At 34.1% G+C, this 27202-nt stretch overlaps 1 protein-coding gene across 2 annotated transcripts in view; it reads right to left on the reverse strand.

Moving 5' to 3' along the window:
* The window catches only part of MS3_00004089 (uncharacterized protein), a 34796-nt gene extending 10097 nt beyond the window's left edge, over positions 1 to 24699 (reverse strand). The window contains exons 1-17 of one of the 2 annotated variants that reach the window (XM_051211979.1): positions 24138 to 24699; positions 22339 to 22614; positions 21595 to 21658; positions 20068 to 20301; positions 17424 to 17532; positions 15666 to 15950; positions 14437 to 14579; positions 14022 to 14276; positions 12608 to 13214; positions 10796 to 11180; positions 10186 to 10392; positions 8501 to 8843; positions 7720 to 8277; positions 6627 to 6892; positions 5673 to 5869; positions 4114 to 4456; positions 1607 to 2030 (exon numbers count right to left, since the gene is read on the reverse strand). In XM_051211979.1, the coding sequence (XP_051073301.1) occupies positions 1607 to 2030; positions 4114 to 4456; positions 5673 to 5869; positions 6627 to 6892; positions 7720 to 8277; positions 8501 to 8843; positions 10186 to 10392; positions 10796 to 11180; positions 12608 to 13214; positions 14022 to 14276; positions 14437 to 14579; positions 15666 to 15950; positions 17424 to 17532; positions 20068 to 20301; positions 21595 to 21658; positions 22339 to 22614; positions 24138 to 24250 (4809 nt within the window). In that variant the 5' untranslated portion in view covers positions 24251 to 24699. Of the gene's footprint in view, positions 1 to 1606; positions 4457 to 5672; positions 5870 to 6626; positions 6893 to 7719; positions 8278 to 8500; positions 8844 to 10185; positions 10393 to 10795; positions 11181 to 12607; positions 13215 to 14021; positions 14277 to 14436; positions 14580 to 15665; positions 15951 to 17423; positions 17533 to 20067; positions 20302 to 21594; positions 21659 to 22338; positions 22615 to 24137 lie in introns of both variants that reach the window. The other variant, XM_051211978.1, reaches the window with a different exon arrangement.
* Between the last annotated feature and the right edge of the window lie 2503 nt (positions 24700 to 27202).

Genomic DNA, 27202 nt, shown 5'->3' on the forward strand with positions numbered 1-27202 from the left:
AACAGTAATCCCGAGAGAAGGCAGTGATTAGAACTTCCCTGTCAGCGGCTGTATGCGCGTGACCGTGTGATAGCATTTCGAGAGGGAGAGTTAACTCTTTTCATACTTGGCCGTACCAGGGCATTTGAGGGTCTGTTATAATCTGGATGGTTTATATTGTGATTAGTGGAACCATTGGAAGATTCTCAGGCCAATTTGAGGATGCATCAACGAGAAGCAAACATGTGATCCAATTGGTTGCTCCTTCAGTGTTTGTTGACTCTGCACCATGGATCTTCAAGTAATGGCCATAAAACTGGCGGCACTCGACTGTTGAGGTTTGCTGCTTGTTGACACAACACAGCCGTCCACGAAATATGCGATTTTCGGATCCATAAACGGCCGATAGGAAAAACCGGCAATCAACTTCACACGTTTTATACCTAGCTTGGCATTGTGAAGTTGTTGTATATTTGTTGTCGCTTTTCTGTCTTGACAAATAACGTTCACCTACTAACTTGACTTCGAAAGTCAAGTATTCCTTAAACAATTGATGTGGCTAGTAGCCTAAAACAAGCTTTTACGTGGTTCTTAATGTTATTATTTCACACTCCCCAATTACAATGACTTGAAGTATGATCAACAAATATTCAAATAATAAACTATCAATCAAAATCAATTTGACTTGAACAGTATTTGCACGAAATCTTTTATGATTCTAAATAAATTATAGTGGGTTAACAACTTAAAAATATACATTAAAAAGTACACATTGAATCAAAATAGACGATCAACTGGTTAATTAATGCATTTAAAATCACAATTTCATTGTATAAGAACTGTGTTTTCTGCACAGTTGTTGACTGAATTTGTAAAATATTCCATGAATACCTTACTCATAATTTATCTCCGTACATAACATTTTAATCAGAATAATGTACCTACCAAGAGTATGAGTTAAAAATCGCCTTACATAAATTAATTTCACAAAGAAATTTTATTTACATACTAGTAAGTAATCTAATAACGATACAAGATAGGTTATTTTCTTGAAAGCATTCAAGTGCTAAGTCAGTACAAACTATAACACTTACAGTAAATGAGAACGATATCAATAAAAAGTATTTACACTTGAGTTGATATGATAGTACAACCTGTTATTTGATTAAGTAAAGGCTTCACATCCATAAGACCATAATCTGTACATCAATAACAGCAGTCAAATATTAACAGTAAAGTTGCAAGTCTAGACTTGGATTAGGAAAATGTTATGGTACATTCAACTTAAATACCATTACGTATAACGTAAAAGGAACTAGAATACAAACTCTTACTGGATTATAAAGTTCCCAGAATTTATTTTTCAATTTAATAGATTAACACTTGCAGGCTATATACTTCACAAACTGTTACTCTTCAGATATTAACAAACCCGTATCATTAACAAATCATTCCCTAACCCAATATATACCGAGTAGAAAGAAAACTCCAATAACTTTCACAAACAGACCAAGATTAATAAGAGAAAAGATTTCACTAGATGAACGGTGAAATATCAATACTAATAATGAATTTTGGTTATTCAGATACGAAGATTAAATAAACCTGTAATCATAAATGTTATTACCTTTTGGAGTGAAGTATTTTCATTAGTACCCAGATAATCTTCGTTTGTATATACTAATGTAGTAGATAATTCAAATGCTTCATTGTTCGACTGTAAAAGCCCTGTAGGATTATCTGCTCCTGACAATAACGCCTCGGCTGAACGAAGACAAAATCCACACAATATAAGACTACCACCTAACACTTCAAGACGAGCAGATGTAACACTGGATAAAGAGGAATAATTGCTCAGAAACCCAGTAAACGGTGAATCAATGTTATTTGGACTATTTGAATCTGAAATGTCAAGTTGTTTAGTTCGAGATCGTCGGGTGCTTGAAGAAAGAAGACAATCCAGGTGATAGGGGCAAGCACAACCAGAGCAAACAGAAAATGCAGACAGATTGCCGGATGCAGTTGATACAGTCAAAACATCTGGAGGACCCCTACAATAAAAGTATCCAGACATTTTTGAAATTATAAATATATTAGTGTGGAAAGTAAGGTTTTTAGGTAGTGAACAAAATAATCAATTAGAATGGCAAATTTGCCAACAACAACAAAAAAAATTAAAGGGTAGAGACAGAAATCAGGGTAGCTAGCTTAGAATTCAGTAACTGACAGCTGATTTAAAAATATCGGCAAACGGAGTAACAACTAGACAAAAAGTGTCATGTATCACCGATCCAGATCTCAAAGTTAAAAAGATGTTCGAAAAAACCTATTACGTCTAAAATGAAACTTTCATACATTCCAGAAGAAAATAAAAGCGAGAAAGTATATTATCAAAGTTGAATATTCAAAAAAAGTTGGTTACAAGCATTCCAACTTTCTTTACAAACCACAAATTCAAAGAGAAACACGTCACTTCATACTTATGAATTTCATTACTAATATTGTTATTACTATTATCGGAAGAAAATTTCAACCGTTTTATTCTGGGATAAATTCTAGGTATCTTGATTAATTATCATAAATAGACAATGGAACATGATGGACTGATTACATAAGGAAGCATCAACAAACTCATAATAATGAGTGTAAAATTCGTAAAATTCAACTAATATAACAGTTAAATATGTATTTAAGAAATAGTAACTCATAATTAGTAAATAATTAAATGACAAATCAATAAGACATCATGTAGATATTTTTCATTTTTATACGACAAGAAGTCCAAATACCTGATTTGGTTTGGGCACCCGAGCAGTATTACAGTCCTCATACTAATTGAATGATGCACTGTGACGCATTTATATATGATACCTCCTTATATCAATATTTATATGTTTAAATAAATAATCAAAAAATTAAATAGCTTTCTATATTCACTTCACATAGTGAATTTAATTCAGTCTACACAAAAACATTGAATAAAACTTTTGATTTCCGGTCATTTGTCATGTATAGAGCATAATATAGTTGTAAAACATTCCGCTATAATTTTCTTCCCATACACATTTACTTTAAATTTCTACTAATAGTGATAACAACAATACTATGACCGTATTCAAAAAATTCTACAAATAAAGTCAGTGTAGCTTAAGAAGGACTTTTTTTCATTAGAGTAGTTAAGTTGTTTATCATCGATGAACAAGAAGGATCTGATACAAATGTACAGGTCTAGATTGGCAAAGCAAGGGCAGAATCCCTACATTTAAGGAACATATAGAACTCAAAACAACTGTCAGTCAATATCAAAGTCAGAATCTTTAATATAAACGTCCAGACAGATGTATTCTACGGAGCTAAAACACGGAGAACTACCATAATCATCTGTCAGTGAGACATAGATTGGATTAAATCATGCTCAATGCACGCTGATCGGCTGATTCTTATTCAATCCGCGCAAGTCGATACTCGGATAATACTCTAGAAATTTCATGTAAAAACTATAAATATACTAACGTTTTTCTTATTGTGCTTCTTACTTCTATCTAACTTTGTTATTTGGAATATAATCTTTTCCCTGTTCAACCGTGTTCTGATTTGGGGACTTGTCGAGTGAATTGTTGTCCGAGAATACTAAGCAATAGGAATAGCTGGGTTGTAATAAGAGAGAATTATAACACCATCATAAAGATATAGGTATTTATAAACCGTTATTTACGCTAGGTACTCCATATCCATTAGTTAGATACCATTGGCAGCAACCTACTATAGCAGAAAACAAACCAGCTTCCATTTGAACTCAAAATTAGGAAAAGACGTTGGAGATGGATAGGACATACATTGCTGAAAGCATCAGACTGCATCACAAACCAAGCCCTAACTTACAATTCCCAAGGGAATAAGAAAACCAAGGAACCCATTGAGCCAGGAATTGGAAGCAGACATGAAAAGAATGAATAGCAACTGGAAAAGACTGGAAAGGATTGCCCAGGACAGAGTTCGATGGAGAATCATGGTAGGTGGCTTACGCTCCACCACGAGGAGTAACAGACATAAGTAGGTAGTTCAAGTCCCTAAAATAAAACCAGAATAATGTAACAAAACGAATTTAGTAATAGTAATAATAATAACACATACCGACATGAAGTACATTTTAGAGTGGGTAAAGGATGTTGCGAGACATAATTAGCAATTGCAGACGACACACCTCTACCACCTAAGGTAGCACGATGAGCTCCACGTTCAAGAGCACGTGCTAATAAATGTAACTGTGCTGTAGAACTAGCCTGTTCAACATTAACACACCATCTTTGCCAACCAGTAGTTCTAAATGATTGGGTCATATTAGAATTAGCTGTTATATTTGAATCATGTACTTCAGATGGTACAGTATTTTCTGAAAATATATTTTCTAAATCAGTTGATTGTTTGTTGATTGACATATTAATAGGTTCACTACGCAAAGTCCTTTCATCGTTCGCTGGAAAAGTTGCAGAGAAAAAACAAGAAATGGTCTTATATAGTTAACGACTTTATTGACAACTGTTTGACGGATGTGACAGTTGTACGCAAACGGTGAATAGAATCAAAAAACGTAATTCACAATAAGTAGAAACTTGGTGATTTTCAAATACCGTACGATATATATTTATTTTTAGAATACATTATCTTATATAACATAGGAAATCACGATGATTTGAAAAATTCTATTTTACTCGGATGAACAGATACATGTTAGACAATGAATCAGATATAAAATTAAAACTGTTGAGTAGCTCATAACGTTCAGTGAGGAAAGAATAATGTAATGTCCTTTGTTTATATGTGTACAAAAATCCCTAACGTACGTAATTCATGTGACAATAATTCTTTGTTCTATCCTACATGTGATATTACTTGTTCCAATCCTTTCACTCATGTGTATCACATTTAAGCTTCAAATGAGATTATTGTTACTCGTTTTTGCCTATAATTTTGATTTTTCAACCGTATTTCAGTTATCACATGTTTCACTAACTAACTAGTCTTTTTTTTTAATCAAAATGGTATCTTGGCAATTTTTTATATTTATTTCCCGTGTTTGGATGTCTATGTTTGAGTTGATTAATTTGCTAGATCATTTGTGAACAGAATAACAATCTCTATATGTCAGAAATTCTTCTTCTCTTTAATAAACAGTTAATTGTGTGTTCTTTAAAAATTTATTCATTTGATGAATTACAGATTAAATTTTACAACTTCTATACAAATTAATGGTTGTATAGCATAGAATTGGAAGTGAACAGGGTATTTTGTATATTTAAACTTGTATTTAAGTTTAAATAGTACCGTAAATACCAGCAAACAATTGTTCAAACAAAAGCCCGACTTGAAAAGCTTATACGTTAATAAAATTTTACTATTTGTATCCTAATAGGCTAAAAAGAAACTATGACATAGCCTGGAAAAAAGTGTCAATTTATCCTGTTCAGTACGGAAATAGTAGAGAATTGAAAAACTTTTCAGAAAGGAATGTAAAAACACATTAAATGAGTGTATTGTATAATGTTATACGGCGATAAAACCACAAGAAATTTATTGACCAAGTAATAAATGCTAAAACAAACTATCAATATACTGTCAAAGAAAAATATATCTACGCCATAAATAAAACATTTTAAGGATAAATATGTATTTCAGTGCACTAAATAGCTCACCCAGTGGTCCAGCAACTCCTTTTGGACTAACATCATGGCCCAGTGATAAAATTATTTGTGAAAGACGCTTTACATCCGGATTAACAGGACTACAATTTAGTGGAGTTTTTAGAGCCTCAGAAAGTTTCATAGAACTGTCAGTACAATTTTCAACTGACACAGAGACAGTCTCATCCTTTTCCACTTCATTGGAACCCCTATAATGTTGAAAATACAAAGTTTTTAAAAGCGGCGTCAAACAAAAGAATGAATACATTCTAGGCGCAGATTACTGGCGGACAGGTTTGATACACGGAAGGAAACAGACGGTATAAAATACAATACTGAATTTCTCTAAGAATTCGCTTCAAGAATATGATGATTAGGAGTATACTGAAATATGGATATCACACTAGGAAGACATTGGTATTCTAAATACGGTCCTATAACTGAGTAATTAAAACACCTGTAGTTTCCAAAGATACATTTGATGAATACTACGTGAGTTTGAGGGAAATTTCGCTGTCACCCTTGGTTCGTCCATCTAAATATAATTATTAGGTCTTTAACAAAATACGTTGTTCGAATTCAATCAATTAGACAGGTATTCGGCAAGTGAGTTGCATTAAGAACTATTTCGATAAGCTTCCAACAAACAACTAAAAAGCCATCATATGAATTTCTTTCAAAAAAGCATTTCCACTAAATTCTAAATTACTTCTTTATTGATCCCATCAATTATTTCACGACATATCGCTTACCTTCTCAGACTAACTAGCGACATATTTTTCAGGATGAAACATAATGAACTACTAGGTGGGGAAAAAATGGACAAACATAGAAGTGAAACTTTACCGCTAAGATTTAAACTACTTACACATATATGAGTAGTACGTATACTAATATCCAAAATATCACCAAAAATCAAGTGCTATGAATCTCGACAATTTGAAAAAGCAATTGAGGTAAACTTACTTGTTTTGAAGAGATTCTTTAAGATCTTGTTTACATAGTTCGGTTTCAGTGTTTGATGAATTTTCCGTGAGACTACCGCTTTTATTGAACAAAAGACGCTTAATCAAATCCAAACGACCAAGACGATATCCTATACCAACAAGAGCGATTTCCAACCACGAACACATGACTGCATGAGTTGATTTATCACCTGAATAATTATATTTCCCCAGAGTGGTAGCAACATGTTCGAATGATCCAGATGCAATTTGAGTATTAATTGCTGTCTAGGGGGTTAAGAAACTGTGTCAAGCTGGTGTATAATTTCTTAATTTAATTAAGGAAAATGTTAATTAGATAAATGACAAATAAATGCATCAGGTTATTTCTTCCTAGTGTTTCCTAATATGGTCTTCAAACTCATTGATAGAAATTTCTTTTATTAAAATGATCAATAATCTATGCTTCAATAAGAGTTACTTTAGCTATTTATAGCCTAAGTAGTAGATAACGTACAAAGTGAACGCCTGAGTTGGCGAACACAGAACACAAAACAATTACGGCTTTCCCATATTCAGACTCTATATGTTAACTGTAAGTCAAAATCTATCAGTAATTTTTAGAAACTATCGAAGTAAAAAACAGCGAACAACTGCGCCATTGTGATTCAAACCAAATTACGCGTTTTGTGAATGAATGCAGTGAGTAGGAAACCCTGGTATATGTTTATTACCTGGAATATCAATAACTTTGACAGGAGTTATGCTCTTAAAAATTGTTATAAAATTCCAACTAAATAATGAGATTATAATCTGTCAGTGAAAAAGCATTCGGGATGAAAAGAATCTTATTGTTACTGTAAGCAGCATGGTGGTACCTGGATTCTTAACAAAGAACTTTCATACATAAACTTCTTCGAACAATGTGATCACGTTAAATTTTGAAAAATGTGGAAAATATTTATAAACGAAGTTAGTAACCACAAAGAGTCCAAAAAAATCTTTAGTCTTAGAGTGAATTCCTCAATGCAGACATTGTTAAACTAGTTCATCGACTGGTTGGTTAAAGACGACAAAGGGTACATAATAGAACAATTTATAAATACAAAACTGACCTTGTCAACTACTGTTGAACAGTTATCGTTCGTTGCACAAATTATTTCCGGTGGACACATGGTAAGTACTTTAATAAGTAAAGGCCGCAACTGACCAATCGTTTTACGAAGACGAGACTCACGGATACCGCGAGGGTTTAATGAAGCTTCTAGACAATCAATAGTCCATTTGGCTTGTTCAACCATTAAATCAAGTTCATCATTTGTCAAAGACCAATTTTTGTTATCGTCAGAAACATCTGTCTTATATTTCGATTCATTATCATCACTAGAATTGCTATTGACGTTATTATAACACTCTTCAAATTTTACAGGGGTATCAGAACAATCACGTATGGAAGAAGATGTAACAACTTCTGTGTTTGAATCAGAAACGATAGTATGATTATTTGAATCAAGCATCTTTTTTTGGTACAATTCCCTGTACTTATCGGGTATGAGAATCGACCAGACAGTTGTGGACAGAGATGACTTCCCTGGATAACATCGTAGCTTAGCTAATTGTTTAACTGCAGGACAGGCATTATGTAAAGAAGAGTCATGGACACTGACACGTTCCTACAGTAAAAAATGGAGAGAAAAAATTAAATTGAATTTTTTTATACACAAGTACATAAAAATTTAGAAATACTTACAATAAAACTTTCTTATTTAGAAGTTCAATTTGAATCTTTTCAGTTCTAGAAGGATCTTATGGCCTGATCATTATCTATGGCTAGCATGAGTTAATTACATAGGCATGTTTAAAGTATGATAAATGAGAGCATTTAGTTAAACTTACCGGTTTAACAAGAGTTCGCAGTTGTTCGACTGATAAACCTCCTGATAATGATGATGACGACGACGATGATGATGATAAAGACTGATGCGGTAGATAAGCGGCAACACGAAATGTTATTTCTTCTCTATCTAATAATTCATTATCCTTAATAGAATTCATTATTTCCCGTAAATGTCTACCAGCCTCCTCAGAGCTACTAAGACCCATTTGTTTAGCAAGTTCAGGATACGTATATACAACTTGACGATTTCGAATTGTAACATGAGTATAATAAGGATTTTTATCAACACATGGGCAATCCTCAATCAGTATGCATGGTACAGACATTACTAGCCAATATTGTCTGTAATGTAAAATAAATTCATTGAATATAAGCACAAATATGTACAATAAAGTAAGCATATAAAATTTAGAAATTTGCTAACTTTTTAGAATGAAATAATTATGAAAAACGAAGATCATTTCAACGATTCACAATGATTAGAATGTAATGAAAATTTTTTTAGAAAAACATAAATAAAGATATGTATAATTACTACTACTCAAATACTCCTATAACAACTCATTGGTTTCAATCAGTAAAGTTTTGATTTAGAAATAGGTTTCATTATTAAGGTCACTTTATTGAATTTAACTTTAGTAAGTGTTTTATTTAAGTGTAAATGGCAATGGTATGTGACAATTTAATAGTCAAGTATTATAATTTAACTAGTACAAAGGAAAAAAATAACAGTTGATCGATTGGTATAGCTATATAAATGTAGGCACCAATAATTGATAACTGGTGTTTGGTTAAATGGTTTGAGGAGAACAGTTATATTCGAAGATGGGTTTTTTTACATATTGATATAAATGCCTCCTAATTTTCAATAGTACTTCAGCTGATATTAAACTCTTACGAAAACTAACATCAAACTGATACTTGATTGGATTTCCCATCTCGCAGCCCGTGGTCATTTAAAGGAAATATTTAAACAGATATCTTTTGGATTATATCTGCATCTTCCAGAGTACGGGATCATGCACCTTGTCTGTTTTCTATATAGTCTGAAGTGATATGTTCAACAAAGCCAGTTATTGGTTTTTATATGATCCAGTATTCGTTAGTAAGTAGTAACTGAATTTTGTGAGCCTGTCAGTCTGGAGAAGCCACCTAAATCTCGCGTACACCGATGGCAACAGTCAATAATTATCGCGTACTAGGCTATGTACCATGCATCGTTTGGAGACTAAAAAATTTACTAACCAAAGTAGAATACGAAATTATAATCTCCAGGTAAAATGTCGTGTCCCATTTAATGAGTAATATATCCAAACAACCGAGTAAATGAATCTAAAGGTAGTTTTGCTGACTATACATTATCCCTAAATTTCGAGACAGAAAACTTCATACAACACCATATAAAGACTTGATGTGTATCCGTCTATCGAAATGTATCAACACAGAATACCAACTTGTACTTTATATTTATTTAACTTCATGAGCGATTCATAACCTACGAATTCTTGCAATAATTTGACAGACACAAAAAAACTAATTTAATCTTATAAATAGAAGTAAAAAGTGATTGTTCGAAAAATCGGATTATTTCTTGTTAAAAGCTCTGAATCCAATTTCGAAGATTGTCAATCCCTTAGAGTTCGTTTCTAGTTTATAGATAAACACGACAAAATCAGTAACTTACCGATAAAATCTGTCTTGACCAAGAGGTATCATTGAGCAACCACGTGAAACCTGAGTAATACAGTCTAGTAACTTTTGTTCCTCTAATAATGAATCTGTCAATTTTTCATATATATTAGCTGTAGATGAGGAAGAGATACAAGAAGTTGTTGTTCCAGTATCTGAATTGGGTCGATGTTCCTTTCGATTGATTAACGTATAATCCTCACTGCAGAAAAATTATCAAAAATATATATAGATACTTCAGTGTGTTGTTCACAGAAATCAAACGTGAAACTTAAAAATTCGTCAAATCAATAAATTCAATGACATGTCCTTCAAGATTATGAGTGTGCATTTTCTTAGGTTATTCATAACCAATCCACTAACCCACTTGTATGTCGTGTAAAAACTGATGACAGTAAGCACAAAAATAACTTGAAGTTAACTAAGGTTAGATAAAAAACACATGGTGTGAAATTCGTTGTAATAATCCACAGAATAGAACACATACAATCATAATAAGTTATGTATAACTTCAAATCAAAAGAATTACTAATTAAAGCTAGTAAGTATTTAAAATCAAGGAATTGAGATATTTTGTTACTAAATGACTCATGAAAACTATTTACTCTGACAAAAATTTCTCCAACGGAGCGACTGTCGAATCTAGTTGCGTATTTTTGCGGCTTAGTGTACGACCAGAACCCACTGGACGACCTCTCCCTCTGCCCAAGCGTCCTTTAAGACCAACAGGAGCGAAATGAACACGGCCATCATTCGTGGAGTTCATTTTCTTCATATGTATCAAAACATCTTGTTCTTCCTCAATTCCAGTACCACAGTTAATCAATACAGTTCTATCAGCTTGTATAGTGCGCAACTGATTGCGTAACAAACGCACACGTTCGTAATTATCTTCCATACGTTCTCGAATCTGAGGTTGAAGCAAGAGCTCATCCATCAAAGTAGTAAGCAAGATCAACTTTTCATGTGGAGTTAGTTCATAAACCGACACTAAAATGAAAAAAATTTAGACATCTATGTAAGAGACATGAAATAAAGAAATTAAAAACAGCGAATAAAGCTTGAATGGAAGTAGAATTAATGGACAATGAAAAATGAAGTTGTAGAACAGATTCTACTTGCTGACAGATCATACTGATCAAGAGACGTATGATCAAAGAGACAAATATTGGGTTAATACTGAATACGAAATTAAACAAACAGTAGTAATTGCTGCAAACTATCAACAATGACTTAAAGTTGTACCCTATAATTACCTAAGAATGCAGATAAGTAGTAAACTTCATCTGACAATAATATTCTTTGAGTTTTACTTTACACCTTTAGTTTAATCACAACAAAGAAAAACAATAACTAGGAATTTTTTTAATTAGTTAGAAAGACAAATGTGTCCAAATATGAATTCACAAAAGTGAACTAAAAATATTTTATATCGCTCTTCCAAAAGTGTTATTTTTAGACTATTTGAAATGACGTAACTATTGTAGAACATAATAAATTTACAAATAGGTGAGTCGACATTATATTAAGCCAATATGATTAATATGAGGTTTATTGAGCACTTCGTTAATTTATTATAAAGTCTATCTGTTTAAGTAAACATTTTCAAATATTTGAATTTACGCTTAAAAGCAATTAATGACATGTGGATTGATTAAATGATTATTTCAAACAACTAATTGTATCAACTGTTCGTCGGTGATCTTCATACACACATTCAGAACAGATTTTACGATAAATCAGGGGAAAGTAATCAAAGAAATGCTGTGAATCCCTGAGAATCCTAGTTAGAACCTTGACTATTTGGACCGTATAAGCGAAGTATCTAATGAGACACTTGCGAGAATAAACTTAATTTACTCGGATACTAATTAAGTGAGAACTTGAAGCTATTTAGCACCAAATAAAAAGACCGACATACGATACAGAAAACCACATTGCACAGTAAATCCAAGTGAAACCAATTAAAAGAGATGCGAAATGATGCGACGTATTACCTCCTATTCCGCGTTGCAAACTATCTACATTATGTGACAATGAACTAGCCTACTTAAAGGAAAGCAGACCCGGCCAGATTTATTTAAACTCGTAGCATAAATTTTATACCCGAATCGTTATTTCGATAGTCAGCTACCGATGGCATGAGTTAAACTGTTCCTTTTGCACTTAATGGAACATTAAACTTAAGAATTGTAATATAATTATATTAGCCGAGAGAATATCCACTTCCATATTACTTTCCAGGGGCTGCACAAATCTATACTATAATCATTTACAAAAAATCAACTTATGAAAATTGACTGTAGAAGAAACGTTACGCAAACGTTTCCAAGAATGGTACAGCTAAAAGTTATGAGTATATATAATTTAGTATTATTAAACTAGAGACAATAATCATGGAAACAAACGTTATCCACCTTTTTTAAGCTTTTCAACTAAAGCTGAATTGTTTCTGGCCAGCATAACGGAAGGGTCATCCAGAAGTCGAGTACCTCCCCAAATCTGACCACGCCAGCCCCCACCTTTTGCAGCTGCACTAGTTATGTGTAACCAAAGTGCTTCAGAAAGACCAGCACGATCCAATGGTGGTAAAGATGTAGCCCCAGCAATGACTGCCGTTGTTGCAGCACGTGTAACAGAACTTCGGTTAATTGCATTTGGAAATACTGAAGATGAAATCCCTGATGAATCCTCTTTTACAACAGTTCCACCTGTTGTGTTCAACGCAACAGAAGCAGCCACAGCAGCTTTACCGGCAGCAATGGTGGCTGCTTGGGTTGGTATACCAATAAGTTCACATAAACGAGTTGAAGCTCCAGCATCCCGTAGCACACGGAAGACAGCACTGTCTTCAGGACCGACTGCATCCTCATCATAAAGTGAATTATTATCAATTCCAATTCCAGAAACATGGGAGACTTGTGTATTCACAGAAAAACCAGCTTCGGCGGCAGCAACAGCCGACGCTGCAGCAATTGTTGCGGCCGAAGCATTTGGAGTTGGTTGACGAGAATTGGCGTCCAGCTGGATAATAAAAGCAGTTAAAATCTCATTTGCGTGAGATTAGTCATCTAAATGCAAACTTTAAAGGTTTAAAATCCACCAAAAACTATTACACTCTATAATCTTACCACGATCAATATCCATTTGCTTTTTATTTAGCTACTATAGCATTTTTAAGGTTACAAGCAATTATAAACTAGTGTGCATGTTTACAAACTGACCAGTGAATGAAATATTTAAGAATTAAACAGAGACGAATATAAAGTTATTCCACTACAAATCAAGAAACGCAGATTATTTCCAGGCTAAATTTGTCAATCTCCTGGTTGGTACGAGACATTGAGATCACGGTACTACCCTTTATTAAATGCAAACAAGAATAATTGGAGTTTGGTTTATCAAACTATCAGAAAATGTACAGTAGCTTTAGTTACTCGGACACATTTTAAATATAACTCAGTGACGTACATGCCTACATCAATACACGTTTCCTAATTCTTGAAATGCAGGAGATGAGGAAACCATCAGAAAACTTGATACCGTAAAACAATAAATCTTTGTTCTAAGTTACCATCCTAGCTTAAAAGCACTCGAAATTATGTGACTTGAGGATGACTTACAGCCAAATATGACTCAGAAACGAAACTCATAAGAATAGTATTGTAACCTTACTCCATTTCTCGATAAACAGTATGTTGAAGAATAATAAATTCTTGATATAATAAATAGTATAACGTTATTTCATTTTATTAAGTCATATTACTTTGTAAAGTTATAAGTAATAGGAAATAAACAAGCGTTAGTAATATGGATTAAGAGTGAACTTACTTCTAACCTACGTATAGTAGACAGCATACTTATAAAGAAATCGGCTAAAGGACCACACGGATCCGATTCCAAAAGGCTACTTTCCAAAGTAGATAATGTAAGTGAAGGAGTAGAACGGGATAAATTCGTACCGATCACTTCTGTACATTTACCTATTTGTGGGATAACAAGTCCAATGTGTGGACCAAATACATGAAGAAACTCTAGTAACTGTAGAGCTGAGCCAATATCATCCGGAGGAAGTGAAGAAGGAAACTAAAATGATAACAGTGCGATAAGAATATATGAAAACAGTGGCAAGAGAAGCAAGTTCTGTTTACAAACAAAATGCGAAATAATATGAGTGAAATAGGTAAATATCAATTCCACCTGATTGAAATAAGTATAATACTTACAAAAAGTACGAATAGTTTACCTTAGCGAATTCTGGTAATGGCACTAAATCCGATAATTCCAAATCATCACGACGACGCACCATACCCCACTCCTTTTCTAATTCAGTTTTTTCAACTTTTAAAGAACGTGAAATATCAAAAACTGGTTGTGGTAATGACTGATCTAAGAGAAATGTAATATAAATATGAACATATTAGTAAATATATGCATATAATCTTATCACTTTCGTTATCGAAAAGCGGATATGTTGACTGCTATTAAGTCAGTGGCTTAATGGTTAACGTAATCGATTTTCAATTACAATCCCCTTTTAACTCGATTTGGGCAGCCAGGCGGTAGTAGTGTAAAGAACAATAACTCAGATGGAAACAACCGATTTACTTTCTAATACAAAATCACAGATCATCTTCATAAAATACGAGAACCAAACACTAAATACTTCATTTGCGAATTATCCATCAACTGCCCTTCACATTTTGTATGGTTCTTGCACTTCACAGTTCCTTTCTATTTCCCTTTTTGTTCACGTTTACTCGATATTCTTAGCCCTCGGTTGCCAGGCATTCCACTTCTGACTGATGTTACATACTACTGACGTCTATCGACATAAGTAGCATACACCACAGCAGTACTATTCGCCCTCATACAAAGTGTAGCTTAAACGCCAATACATGAATATGTAGTTGGCGAATGAGTTGCATTATTAAAATACTAATTAATAATGTGAATATACTTATTTCAGAAAAATGGCTACCCAACTAAGAAACTCACAAAAATTATGTAAAGATATGTTAGTGTGATGACAAAAGAGCAATTGCTTGTAGTGATTTTGGACACGCTACTCAATGTTATCTAATCTAACTAACGAAACCAATAATTCTTTGTAGCTAACTCAGAACGACATAACAACACAAGCTTCACAACCGAACTTAAATACAAAATATCTCATGAAACCAATGAATGAAGATAAGATGTTGTTTAAGGTATCACCACAATAATGGCAATATGCTTAGTTACATAACTAGTAACTACTGGAAAATAACTAATAGCACTGACTATCCTTTCCATTTTGTGAAAATACTAGAATGAAATGAAAACAAACTTTATTGACTGCAAAGAACAAAAAGTTTAAAAAGTTAATATAAAACTGTTGATCGACTGAAAGCTTGAGAATGAGACATATATTATAAATTTAGATATGGATTAGTATTGGTAAACATCACTAAATGCTTTAAGTAAAACACTCACTATAGGGACCATTCATTGCATGTGTACCACCCATTAGTGTATGTGTCTGTTGATAAAGAACTTTTTGCGACTGAAAACCGAGGGGTTCAAAATACTGTACACGGGTTGTTCCTCCTGATGAAGCCATGTTATGGTTAATGGCAATGGAACATGGAACGTTTGGAGAAGGTTTCGTTTGACCTCGACTGGTCCATTCATCCGTATAAGTATCGATAACTTTAAAACCTTGGCATATAGGGCGACTGGATTCCTTCGTTAGATTGCTCACAGTCCGAATTATTGAGGCTACAAGAAAAGACAAATACCATATCAATGTTTCGAGAGCTAATAAGAAAAGTGTATTGATAGTTGAGAACACAGTTTAAATTTCATGTGATAAGAAAGCATCATTTGAATTATTTAAAATCTCAACGAAAAAGAGTGGATAGAAAAATGTCATAACAGAAACTTTTGACTTCGTACATTCGTTAACAAAATAAGATATTCGCTTTTACTGTTGTATCACACTTTAGCTATGATGCACAAAAATCATAGATTTTACAAAACAAAAGGGTATCTGCTTCAACTGATAATGACAAAAGTAAAAAGAAAAATCACCAATAAACAATTCACTGACACAGATTTTAAAACTAGAAATACATTGCGATTCATATTGTGGAGCAACACATAATTCATGTCTTGAGTTCTGAAGATGCATTCATATTTAAATATTCCATTACCTTTGGATTGTATAAGATCATAGATAAACGGAACCCATAACTTACAACAAAAATACTCAGAATATTTGTCTCCTTTTAATAAGTCGCGTATCTTTTTAGAATTCATATAGTATGATTGAAACATTGTAACTATTCAATAATATCCTCAACATAATCAACTATTTGGTTCTTTTCGTTAGACTTTACACATTTAACTGGCTTAGAAATAATAGTGAGTTATTAAGCAGTTTCCCACAAAAATCAGAGATGATTTGTCTATCACAAAGCATGTAATATGACAAATTCAATAGAAACATTTTGCAGCTAACGAATTTAAATCACCTGTACTACAAGATTAAAAAAATATGAGTAGTGCGGAACAGAAAAAAAGATTATTTAAACAACGAATAACTAAAGTATGTTTTATGAAATTGCTGTGGAAAGTCCAATAGTCCAAATATACACTTAATGAAATCCTAGAAGATTCAAGGAAATATCTAGAACAATAACATTTGAGCACGTCTGATGAATAACAGACGGAATTCAGTGCAAAAAAGGATCTACTTAAAGCTATTTATCTGTCCTCTAACAGTTACATCGCCAAAGATACTCCAAACTGTATGCAAAATTAGACATCGAAGTATCTGATGGTCATTATGTTTACATGAACCTTAAACTCTCTGCTGACCAAAAATTAAATGAAAAGTAATATAAATATTTGTAAGCCCGGAACTTAATAGTACCAATGATTTGAGAAAAGTAAACGCAAAAATGACTAAAGGATTATAATCTCTTTTCTGAAAAACCATATTACAGATACAAAACTGGATCACAAACAACCCTGAATGTTAATTAACCTTCTAAAATTAATTAATCGGTATCCTAAATATTGAGTGAATAAGTTGATTTGTAATTATTGCGATAACAAAAGCTGGTTTGAAAAATATTCTTTAAGATACTCTTTCGGCTAATCGGCCAAATAGCATCATCATGAAAAGTAATCGGTAAACCAACTATATACTATTAACGCAGTACATAAAAAAACTACCTTAAAACTCACATGGAGGAGCAGGCGTCAGTTCAGACCAACAAGGTTCTGGTGGCAGAAATAGTTTAGCCCATGTCACAGGTCCATACGGATGTAACTTATAACGTTGCAAAATCGAAACCTAAGTATTCAAAAGTAGTATTGTGAAACAAGTGTAATTACATAATCACCAATTAATCTGTTTCGATAAAAGCGATATAGTCATACCATTTGAAACTGAGAACTAAGGAACTACTAGAACTACATGATTCGAAGTTTTAAAGTAAACGAATAATACTGCTCGCACCACTATTATAGGACAATAAAAATATTTGAAAATGGGCTTGTATATGCTTATTGATGGTGCATCAAGAGAAGTATTCTTGTCTATTCTAAAGTGGACTTTGTCTATCCTAAACACTTCCAAACAGCTCATTCAGTTCCCTAACCATTATTATTATTATTATTATTTATTATTATTATTATTATTATTATTATTATTATTATTATTATTTGAACATAAATACTGGTACAAGGGGGCACCAGAAACATATGCGCCACACAAATCTCATTTGATTTGTGTAAGGGCTGGGATACTGCTCAAGTGACCAAACCTAAAGGTCTGATCCACAAGGCACTGGGACAATATAAGGAGATGCAGTCCCATAGTAGCCGGTGACCAACGATTGGTTCATACGACATTTGTTTCCTCAGGATTCTGAAGCCTGTGTGCACCATTGGTTTGGAATCAGGGTTTTACAACTCCCCTAGGTGGACTCTCCGTGTCAACTAATCCGGTTAAAGCGCCGGATATTCGCTCTTCGTCCTCTCAATTCCGTAAACAACACCCCCGCCACGGGAAGGCAGTGAGTAGGACTTCCCTGGCAGAGGCTATATACGCGTGGCCATGTGAGAGCATTTCGAGAGGGAGTGGACCCTCTTCACTCTCGGCCGTACCGGGGCATTTGGGGGCACCCTAACCATAAGCTCACTACCATCTCTAAAAAGATCTGGGAGTATGTCATTTGCACCTAGTAACTAGTGGCATTCCATAAGTTATAGTTTCTTACAGACCTTACTGTATGAAGGGAGTAAGACTTCCCCTGTCGGATGCTAAAAACGAATGGTTGTATGGAAAGATTTCGAGAAAGAAACCTGACTCTCCCGATCCTTCGTGCCAGTACATCTAGAGGCCTAATAACTAACATTGATTATTAGGTTATAAGTAATTTTATATCACATGAAACAATCAGTTGTATTGCCATCGTGATAATTAAATGAAGTACTAGACTCACGTTTTTTTTGAAAAAAATAAGTAACAGGATTAGCTTGATAGAGGCTCACAATGAGTTTTACAAAGCACTAGTAAGTGAGCAGCCCTATACGGTCAGTTCCTAGTTTGTACAAGGTGGAAGTGACTGACCAGTTAGGTCTCGAAATGCAACTGACGATTTCAACAAACTTTTAGTAATTTCCTTTATTAGATCTCGTGAATGTAGATATTTCTCCTAGCATAAAGAATTTGCTATCATAAGTGTGTATCATATAAATTGGAAATGTTAAAATGAAAATGGTAAATTCATGTCAGCTACCAAGAACCGTAACAGTAGTACTCAAGAATATATAAGGCTCACAAACATGGATTATATTTTTTGTACATCACAAGATTAATACATGATTAAATGTGATACTATCGCTCATTAACAAACTGAAACTTTAACTCAATTGTGAACTTATAAACACTGAATTTACCATATTCCACCCATTATATAACAGTTCCAAACACGTTTAAAGGTGTGAAAACTTGTCTTGTAAAACACGAAACGGAATAAATGGCCGTGACTGTAATCTATGAACGACCTTCACAGGACACTAAAGTGGTTTGAAGAATTCCGACAGCTAGGGCTATGAATTAGTACGAATCAAGATTTAGGGCTAAAGTTAGAAGTAAGGGTTGGGAATCGGAGCAAGTTTTCATCAAGAACTGATATCACCTAGTGTCAGAATGCTGTTTAACTATATCGGTACATGAATTTCGCGCGAAAATTTAACGGCCGCTTTGTTAAGTGTGGTTGATTCGTTCATAAATTACAGTTCTGCAAATAAATAAATAGGATAGTATATGGTTTCGGTGATATCCAAAATATCAAGGTAGAATAGTGACAATTATTGAATAAACAGTAATAAAGATAAAAGAATCCCTAAAATGCTTCCAGAGAGACCAAAAATAACAGTAAATAAAACAGAGCTTTTAAAGTCTGACTCGTTCAGTTAGATAGTAAACCTTATTGCAAGACATAAGCATAAAAATGTAAAACATGAAAGTATGGAAAACTTAAAGGATAACAGTGAATATCTTTATGACAGCCATTCTTATTTGGTGAAATACTAATCAAAGTATTAACATAAAGTAAATTAACTGCCCCAAGATTTTAGGTGAAAGAACAGGAAGCTTCTGTATGACCACACTCGGTGCCCCACCAGTCACCCCTCTTATTTTGTAAGAATTTTTTCGTAGAATCGCAATCTATCTATTAATCGTAACGAATTGATCCGATACAGTCAAACAACAGTAGTGATTATATAAAAAACGAAACACGGCATCTATAAAAATAATTGGAACCACCAGCACCTGAAACTTACAACAGAACAAATCAGCAGAGATTTAAAAACTCACTTTGGGTGTGAAAACACCGTTTCTTAATTCGCACGTGTGGCGAATGAAGAACTTAATGTGATCCCTAGCCAGTACGTTACGACTGCGACGATTAATAATAGATCCAGGTACCAAAACACTTGAGGCGATACGGTTTACATTATCAGACTTTTTATGCTCCCTTACACAGTAATGAAGTTTCAATGCATCAGGAAAGGCAGGCTTCTGAACATTTGGATCCATCGATAATCCACTCTGTTAGAAAAAGCAGATATGTAAGCAGTAAAGATATATTTATTACAACTAGATGAATACAATTATTCATGACTAAGCGTGCATTACCATAGAAAATGCAAGAGACAAAATGATGAAAATTATTACTAAATATAGTCTTTTCAGTTGAGATTCAAAGGTTGAGGAATTACGAGTTTTTCTTAAATATAAGAATTAATATCAGAGTAGAATATCATATTTTCCATACGGATTAGTATCATTAGATAAGATTAGTGATATCAATAAAGTAAGGGGTATAAAAGGACACAGGACTTCTGTTGATTATATGCTATTCATCCACCATGTAGATTTATCTAGTGTAACAATCTTTTACTTATAAGCTGACCTGATAAAATGATAGTACTTTTCCGTCATATTAGCAGTTAAATGATGTCCCTTTATCTCAACGGATCATTGACATTCTTCTAAAGTTTTGTCATTTTTAAGGTATTTATAAACTGTTATCATTATTTTAGTGCATACCCATTTGTGAAGGACTAAGTAGAATTCCTGTTCTAAAGGTATTATTTCACTTGCAGGAAATCTTCTAGTTGGGCCATCAACTTACCTTATTTAGTTTACTTTAACCAACCTGAAACTATGTTGTATATTCCGTGGATTTCCTCGAAGAAATAGTCACTACTAAAGGTATGTTTTCATCACCTTAAATATATTCATATCTATTGCACTGTATTTATATTTGAAATGTGTCATAGTTAAATTCAACCTTAATTTGGTATATTTGAGTCTAATGACCTTTGACTACCAATTTTACTTGACTTCGATATCAATGAATGTATTTTCTAACACTCAAAAAACAGTTTGACTTAGTACCAAAATGTGAACTTACTTAACTGATGACCACATCTACCTTATGGTCTAAACATCAGCAAGAAGAGAATTATTTAGAGCCACAACTAATTAGTCAAAAGTTTAATATCTAAACGGCTGTCACGTATATTACAAAAAAAACTTCACCATTTACATAGACAATAAAAATTCTAAGCTGGATCGGAAACGATACTCAGTCACGATATTTCGATCTAGAATTTAAGCATTCTTCAGTCTTACGTGAAAAATTGGGCTTTAAGAAAGTAAGGAAATATTAAGAACTGTACAACTAAATAACCCACAGAAAGAATGTGAAACTATGAAACATATGGGCAAACGTTTGCAAAGCAGACTAAATACCAATTATAGTCAGCTTTCATTTCATTATGAAAGTATCGAATACGTAAAGACCATAAAGTTATCCCTTTTGAAAAGATTACTTACATGCTCAAACTGGCTTTTTCTCTGTGACACGACCACACGATCAATAATACCAAGAGACCGAACACTAAAAAAATTAAAATATCACATTTACTAGCTTCAAATATGATTAATTTTGTACAGAAGATAAACATTCATGTATATAATACTATACTTCATGAGCCTGGCGGACAAATGAAGTGAAAATCGAAAGGATTCCGAACGCAAAATGGCATAATTGTATAATAACTAATCTTGGGCTGAATTAATTAACGTAACACATCAAGTGAAGGTTAATGAACGAGGAGCCTAGGCCTCTAAAACCGAAAACTGGTTAATATCGGTGTCATGTTATTGTAGGCCATGTATTTAGCTTTTTACAAGTTCAATCTATCTGCAGTAAAACCTGAGTGGAAGTATGATATGAACCACAAAATTCTAATGTATTAATTGAGAAAACTTGTCAATAGAACACGAATAAGGATCCAGTCCTTTTGCTGTTGGATCTGCAACGGATGGTCTACTTATTTCAATATTTATAGTATGTATATGAGAGAATGAAACACTATTGAAGTCGTTTTCTTGAATTACGAATCTCTAGCATCTAAGGAACATCTTGATGTATGTTATATTGGGCATGTGGTCAAACATGATTATGGAGTCGTTCGGTCTACCTTTAAAGTTTACGAATCATTTCTGATACATCCAAAAATCCTAAGAAAAATATTGGACATATTACGAAGTATCCAGAGACACCATAAAACTTACTTCGAATCTGCAGTCTGAAATTCAATCTCTTCACCAACGAAAAATCGACTACTTGCAAATCCACATATTAGTTCAACAAGTTCTGGGAGCCTTCGTTTCCGTGCACCTCCAATAATATACAGCAATGCAGAAGCCAGAGCATTATCAAAGGCGTTCAACTGCCGATAGTCTCCACGCTCACATGCCAGTGCTTCTTTGTAAGTGGAAGGTCCTCTATTACACACTGAACAAGTCCATGTTAGACTATTTACAAGAATTGTACGTTCGAAATAGTCACTGAAAAGTCAGAAATTTCAAACATAGACTAATAGACCTAAATAGCAGTCATAATCACTGAATAAAGATCATGACCAATGTAAACAAACAGTAACCAATAACTAATATTACTACTATAAATTTGCAAATCTATATTCATCCAAACTAAATAAGGTTTACATATCAACTTATAGATGTAATAGAATATCATACCATGAGAAAACGGCGAAATTAAAAATTAGAAATAATTCTACGAAAATCAAAAGCCAAAGCGGTAAATTCTAACAAGGACAACTAAAAAGGTGATATGTTCTCTGAGTTAGGTGGCTCAATTATGAAAATTTCATTGTCTTTCAGAGCGACTAGTCTATCAAGTCCAAAGAACAAGACACTAGAAACCTCCTCCAGAGAGGTGGTTTAACAGTTAAACGGGCCCAGTTTTTACCCAACAGGTTACAGGCCTGAGCTCCGCTCCTACTTCAGTATAGGCATCCGTTTAAAATAACCAGCACTCACAGAAGTGGTTCAAAGCGAAGTACACAAACCTATACTTGGTGAGTGTCGCATAATTATTAATAAGCCACCTGTTTAAAAGCAGTATAAAGGCATTGATGATAGGATAAATCATTATTATATTAGTTTTAATGAAACTCATTTACTTGAATTCGAGATATCGTATGCTGTCAATAAGATAACCAGGACTATGTGAGCCACTACAGTAAGCCGAAAACACCCAAACCAACCTATGAACAGGCTGATCAGAAAACAACCTCGGAGAAGTTCATAGTATCCTATTAGTAAACCTGATAGTAAATTAGTACCTCTTATACACCATTCTAGGACTACTTCAGTGCTTCCAAGAACTTCTAAATGACACTATCTCGACGTATATGGTAAGTGTGGTGAGATTTGAGCTAGCAATCTAGTAGTTCACGAACTGCCTGATGGAGTCATAATGAGTAACAAACAGCTTTTTGTGGATGAGTTGTAAAGCATTACCTGACATTGAATTGCAAGAGGCTCGTTACAATTCACCCACACACGTTGAATTCTAAATAGTAACCGTAATCACATCCTCTGACATATGACGTAATCCATATTTAAAAGGGAAGTGAGTCGAATTGTAGTGAAATCCTTCGTGTTTAGTAACCCAATTAACCTCGGAAATACACCTGAGATACTTCGAATGTCAAACAAATTAAGTCACACACGCGAAATCATACTCACTTCAGTAAAAAAGAGACAAGTAAACATTTTGAACCGACATTAACCACTGTGGCACCTCACAATGAAAATGTATAGAAAAAATACTACTAACTGAGAATCAGACTTTTGGAGCATTCCAAACATCTGAATACATACACTATTATTCGTTACAACCAGAATAGTCAAATGCTTAGGTACTTATTTCTGATTAATCGTTTCAAATGTTGTATACAAATCTTGTGAGATGCATTAAAAACACTAATGGCATGACAGTGACAGTACTAATACTTTAAGACACTAGGATTTAGTTAAATAATGCAAAAGAGCCATCAACTTACTCGTAGTCACGAAAAACTTCCAACGTAGTGGGCAGGAAAAATAACTCTTCGTCTAATGAGAGATCACTTGGTGGCTGCCGTTTAACGAAAGGTTCACCATTCAAATAAGGCATGATGACATCTACTAATTCCAGAAACCGGATAGTAGCACCACTCGACAGTCAATTTTTTTTTTAAATGCAAGAGCTACTGATTCCTATAGAAAAGGATTGTAATTTACATTTGATAGATGTCAGGCACGCCCATTTCAATATTACAAGATTACAATTCGTTGCTTTTAGTGAATAGTTCGAGAATTTCAAACGGTCAAAAAATTACTGTAAAAACTTGAGGTATAAAAATATCCAAAACCATTCAATATGAAGCACACAAGCGTTATGACCAACTTTTCTTGGTGTTAACGAAATACCAAATACCCTCTAATTGCAAGTACTTAAACAAACAATAAGAAGACATTTGGACAGCATGCCATGTTGTTCAGTGGATTATTCTATTCATTTCACCGAAACTTACTTACGAGAGGTAAAAACTAACATCAGTTACGTTTATCTTGAAGTGAAAGACAGAAAACGCTTGATTAAATTCGGAAGCTTAATATTACAAAAATGTAGCGGTAAATAAATCCCCAAAATAAATAGTTCTCTAAGTCTTCAACATTGATACTGACCTCATCAGTTTCACTGGGCGCACATAAGCTGAATGTGCTGAATGGCACTCATTAGCACCAGATCACTAGTGGTTACGTCCTGCTGCTTTTTTCTTGCAACTACTAGCCAGCTGTGGAGACACTGTTATGAAATATTAAAAGTTACGTCACAACTAGTATGTTTACTAGTGATGTTGCGGGACCTTACGACACTACAAAGAAGGCTATCCTTAAACTTGAAGATCTAACCGTCAAAAGTTAGACCAACTTTCCCCAAACATCGAACTGCAACATGGCTCAGAAACAGAAGAGTTTCTGCCTATGCGAGAGCTCACTGGTTAACAGACATTTGGCGAGGGCCTGTTTAGACAGCTCTTCTTGTCTAAGCCTCCTCAACAGGTGCAGGAAGTCCTTATCTCATTTCGAAATAGCACCATAGACGGACTGGCTACATCTGCCGATCTGATTCTGGAGATCAGCGGAACCCATGTCTCAGAGGTTTATTCTGTCAAAGTAAAATCTCACAATACAAAAAATGACGTTACGAAACTGTCATACTCTCACTCGTTATCTTAATATTCATCATAATCATAGACGCTCTGAAACTTCTCGAAGCGGCTCGTCATCTAAAACATCTGTCTCTAGGTTACGAGAGGTAAATAACCTTGGCTGATGTTGATACCACGGTACATAAGGAAATCTTCTAGAATTTGTAAAAAAAAAACCTGAAGTTCCTTAAGTTCCGAACCGTACAACGCGAAAGATGCTTCGGAAAACTTCCCAGCCCTTACACATAAACGGCAACTGTAGCCGGCGTGTATGGAAGTGATGTACATCACTGACGTGATTACGAAAGATCGCTACTTTGTAGACACTGGCGCAGAAGTGAGCGTTCTTCTATCAATAATAACAAGAATGTGAGCTAGCCAATTAGAAATCAATATTGATGAACATCGACGTAGTTTATTCTTTTTTACGAAGTGGTTTCTTGCCAATATGTGCAAACTTTAACAGCACCATATTTGTAGACACATATCATGTGCTCACTGGTGACCAGCTTCAAAAAATAATTTTCAGAGTCCTAAAGAGAATCTGTAACTAGTAGAGCTATTCCGTGCCGGTTGTGGGGCGTTTCCCATCAAGGTCAATCGAAGATGGTCGTGCAATTTAGTGGATTGGTTAAATTTAGACATTAGCGCCGTTGGATGCTAGCTCAATGTTTTAGATGTTGAACTTTCGCGTGCAAGACCGCAATCTCGCATGCATGGTTGAGAATGCGCACGGCTAAAACGTCCAATACTAAGATAGAACGGCAGTCCAGTGGTTCCAGTTTCTTAATGGCGGCCTAACCTCGATTGATTTATGATCGCAGTTAAAAACATACCACGAAGTATTATTTACTAGCGAAACCACAACGCATGGGTCATTTTTTAAAGACGGCTCTGGTCGATCACGCAGAAAATTCAGGACCTAATACATTAATCATTTAGACGTTGGTTAACCCAACCAAATACAACTTGACCTTACTTCCTGTAGGAAATCTGTTTATCCCTTATTATTTGTTCATGTATTCTCGTGACTAACTGTAATGATAATGATGAATAGAAATGCAATATAAATTACTCATAATGAATTCATGAATCTTAATTCAGTGCTTACAAATTGCCTAGATCTCCAAAATATAGTTGTCAATGTATTTGTAAGTAAATTTGAAAAAAGAGGGTAATATAGACATACTGCACTAATTCCTGCCGTGTTATTTCTAACGGACACTACTAGCTGAGGCCGGTCGACTAAGCACATTGTGAATGCAGGCATAGCTCTTGTGGTACATTCCATTTTCACCTCATTAGTTTGAGATCTCATCCCAGTCTAAATTTCTCCGAATTCCAATGCGTTCTGATATACACTACTTACACTCATTGTTACTGACGAAACTCCTAAACCGAGTCAGCTAATCTCCTATGATACTACCCTAAAACTTATTGTGCTTAAACACAATGATACATATCCGAAGCACTTCTGTCGACAGATGAATTTTGGAGAGAATGTTGGAGAAGCTCAAGTGCTAAATTCTCTAAGGTCATATTGAATAAATGAGGAGAATAAAATGATAAGTAACACATGACCTGTCCACATCAGATACTCTTACGAACTACTTGAAATATATGTGCTTAATAGAAGAAACCCGGTCGATCTACAAAGATTAAATTGACCATTCCATAATAAATATCTAAGATGTGCTTTGCCAACAGGAAAGAATGAGAAGTTTTTGAACAAATGAGGTCTTATGAAGATTTTATATGACAGTTTTCGCTCTTCAGTCTCTTACAGCCGCTTCCTCTTCAGAATAGTTCCGGAGGCCACAAAGACCTACCCATCAATGTATGAATAATCACAGCAAAGCCTCAGATATTAC

The sequence above is a fragment of the Schistosoma haematobium genome, chromosome 1, assembly GCF_000699445.3.
Source record: "Schistosoma haematobium chromosome 1, whole genome shotgun sequence".
In the NCBI taxonomy this organism is placed as follows: Eukaryota; Metazoa; Platyhelminthes; class Trematoda; order Strigeidida; family Schistosomatidae; genus Schistosoma; species Schistosoma haematobium.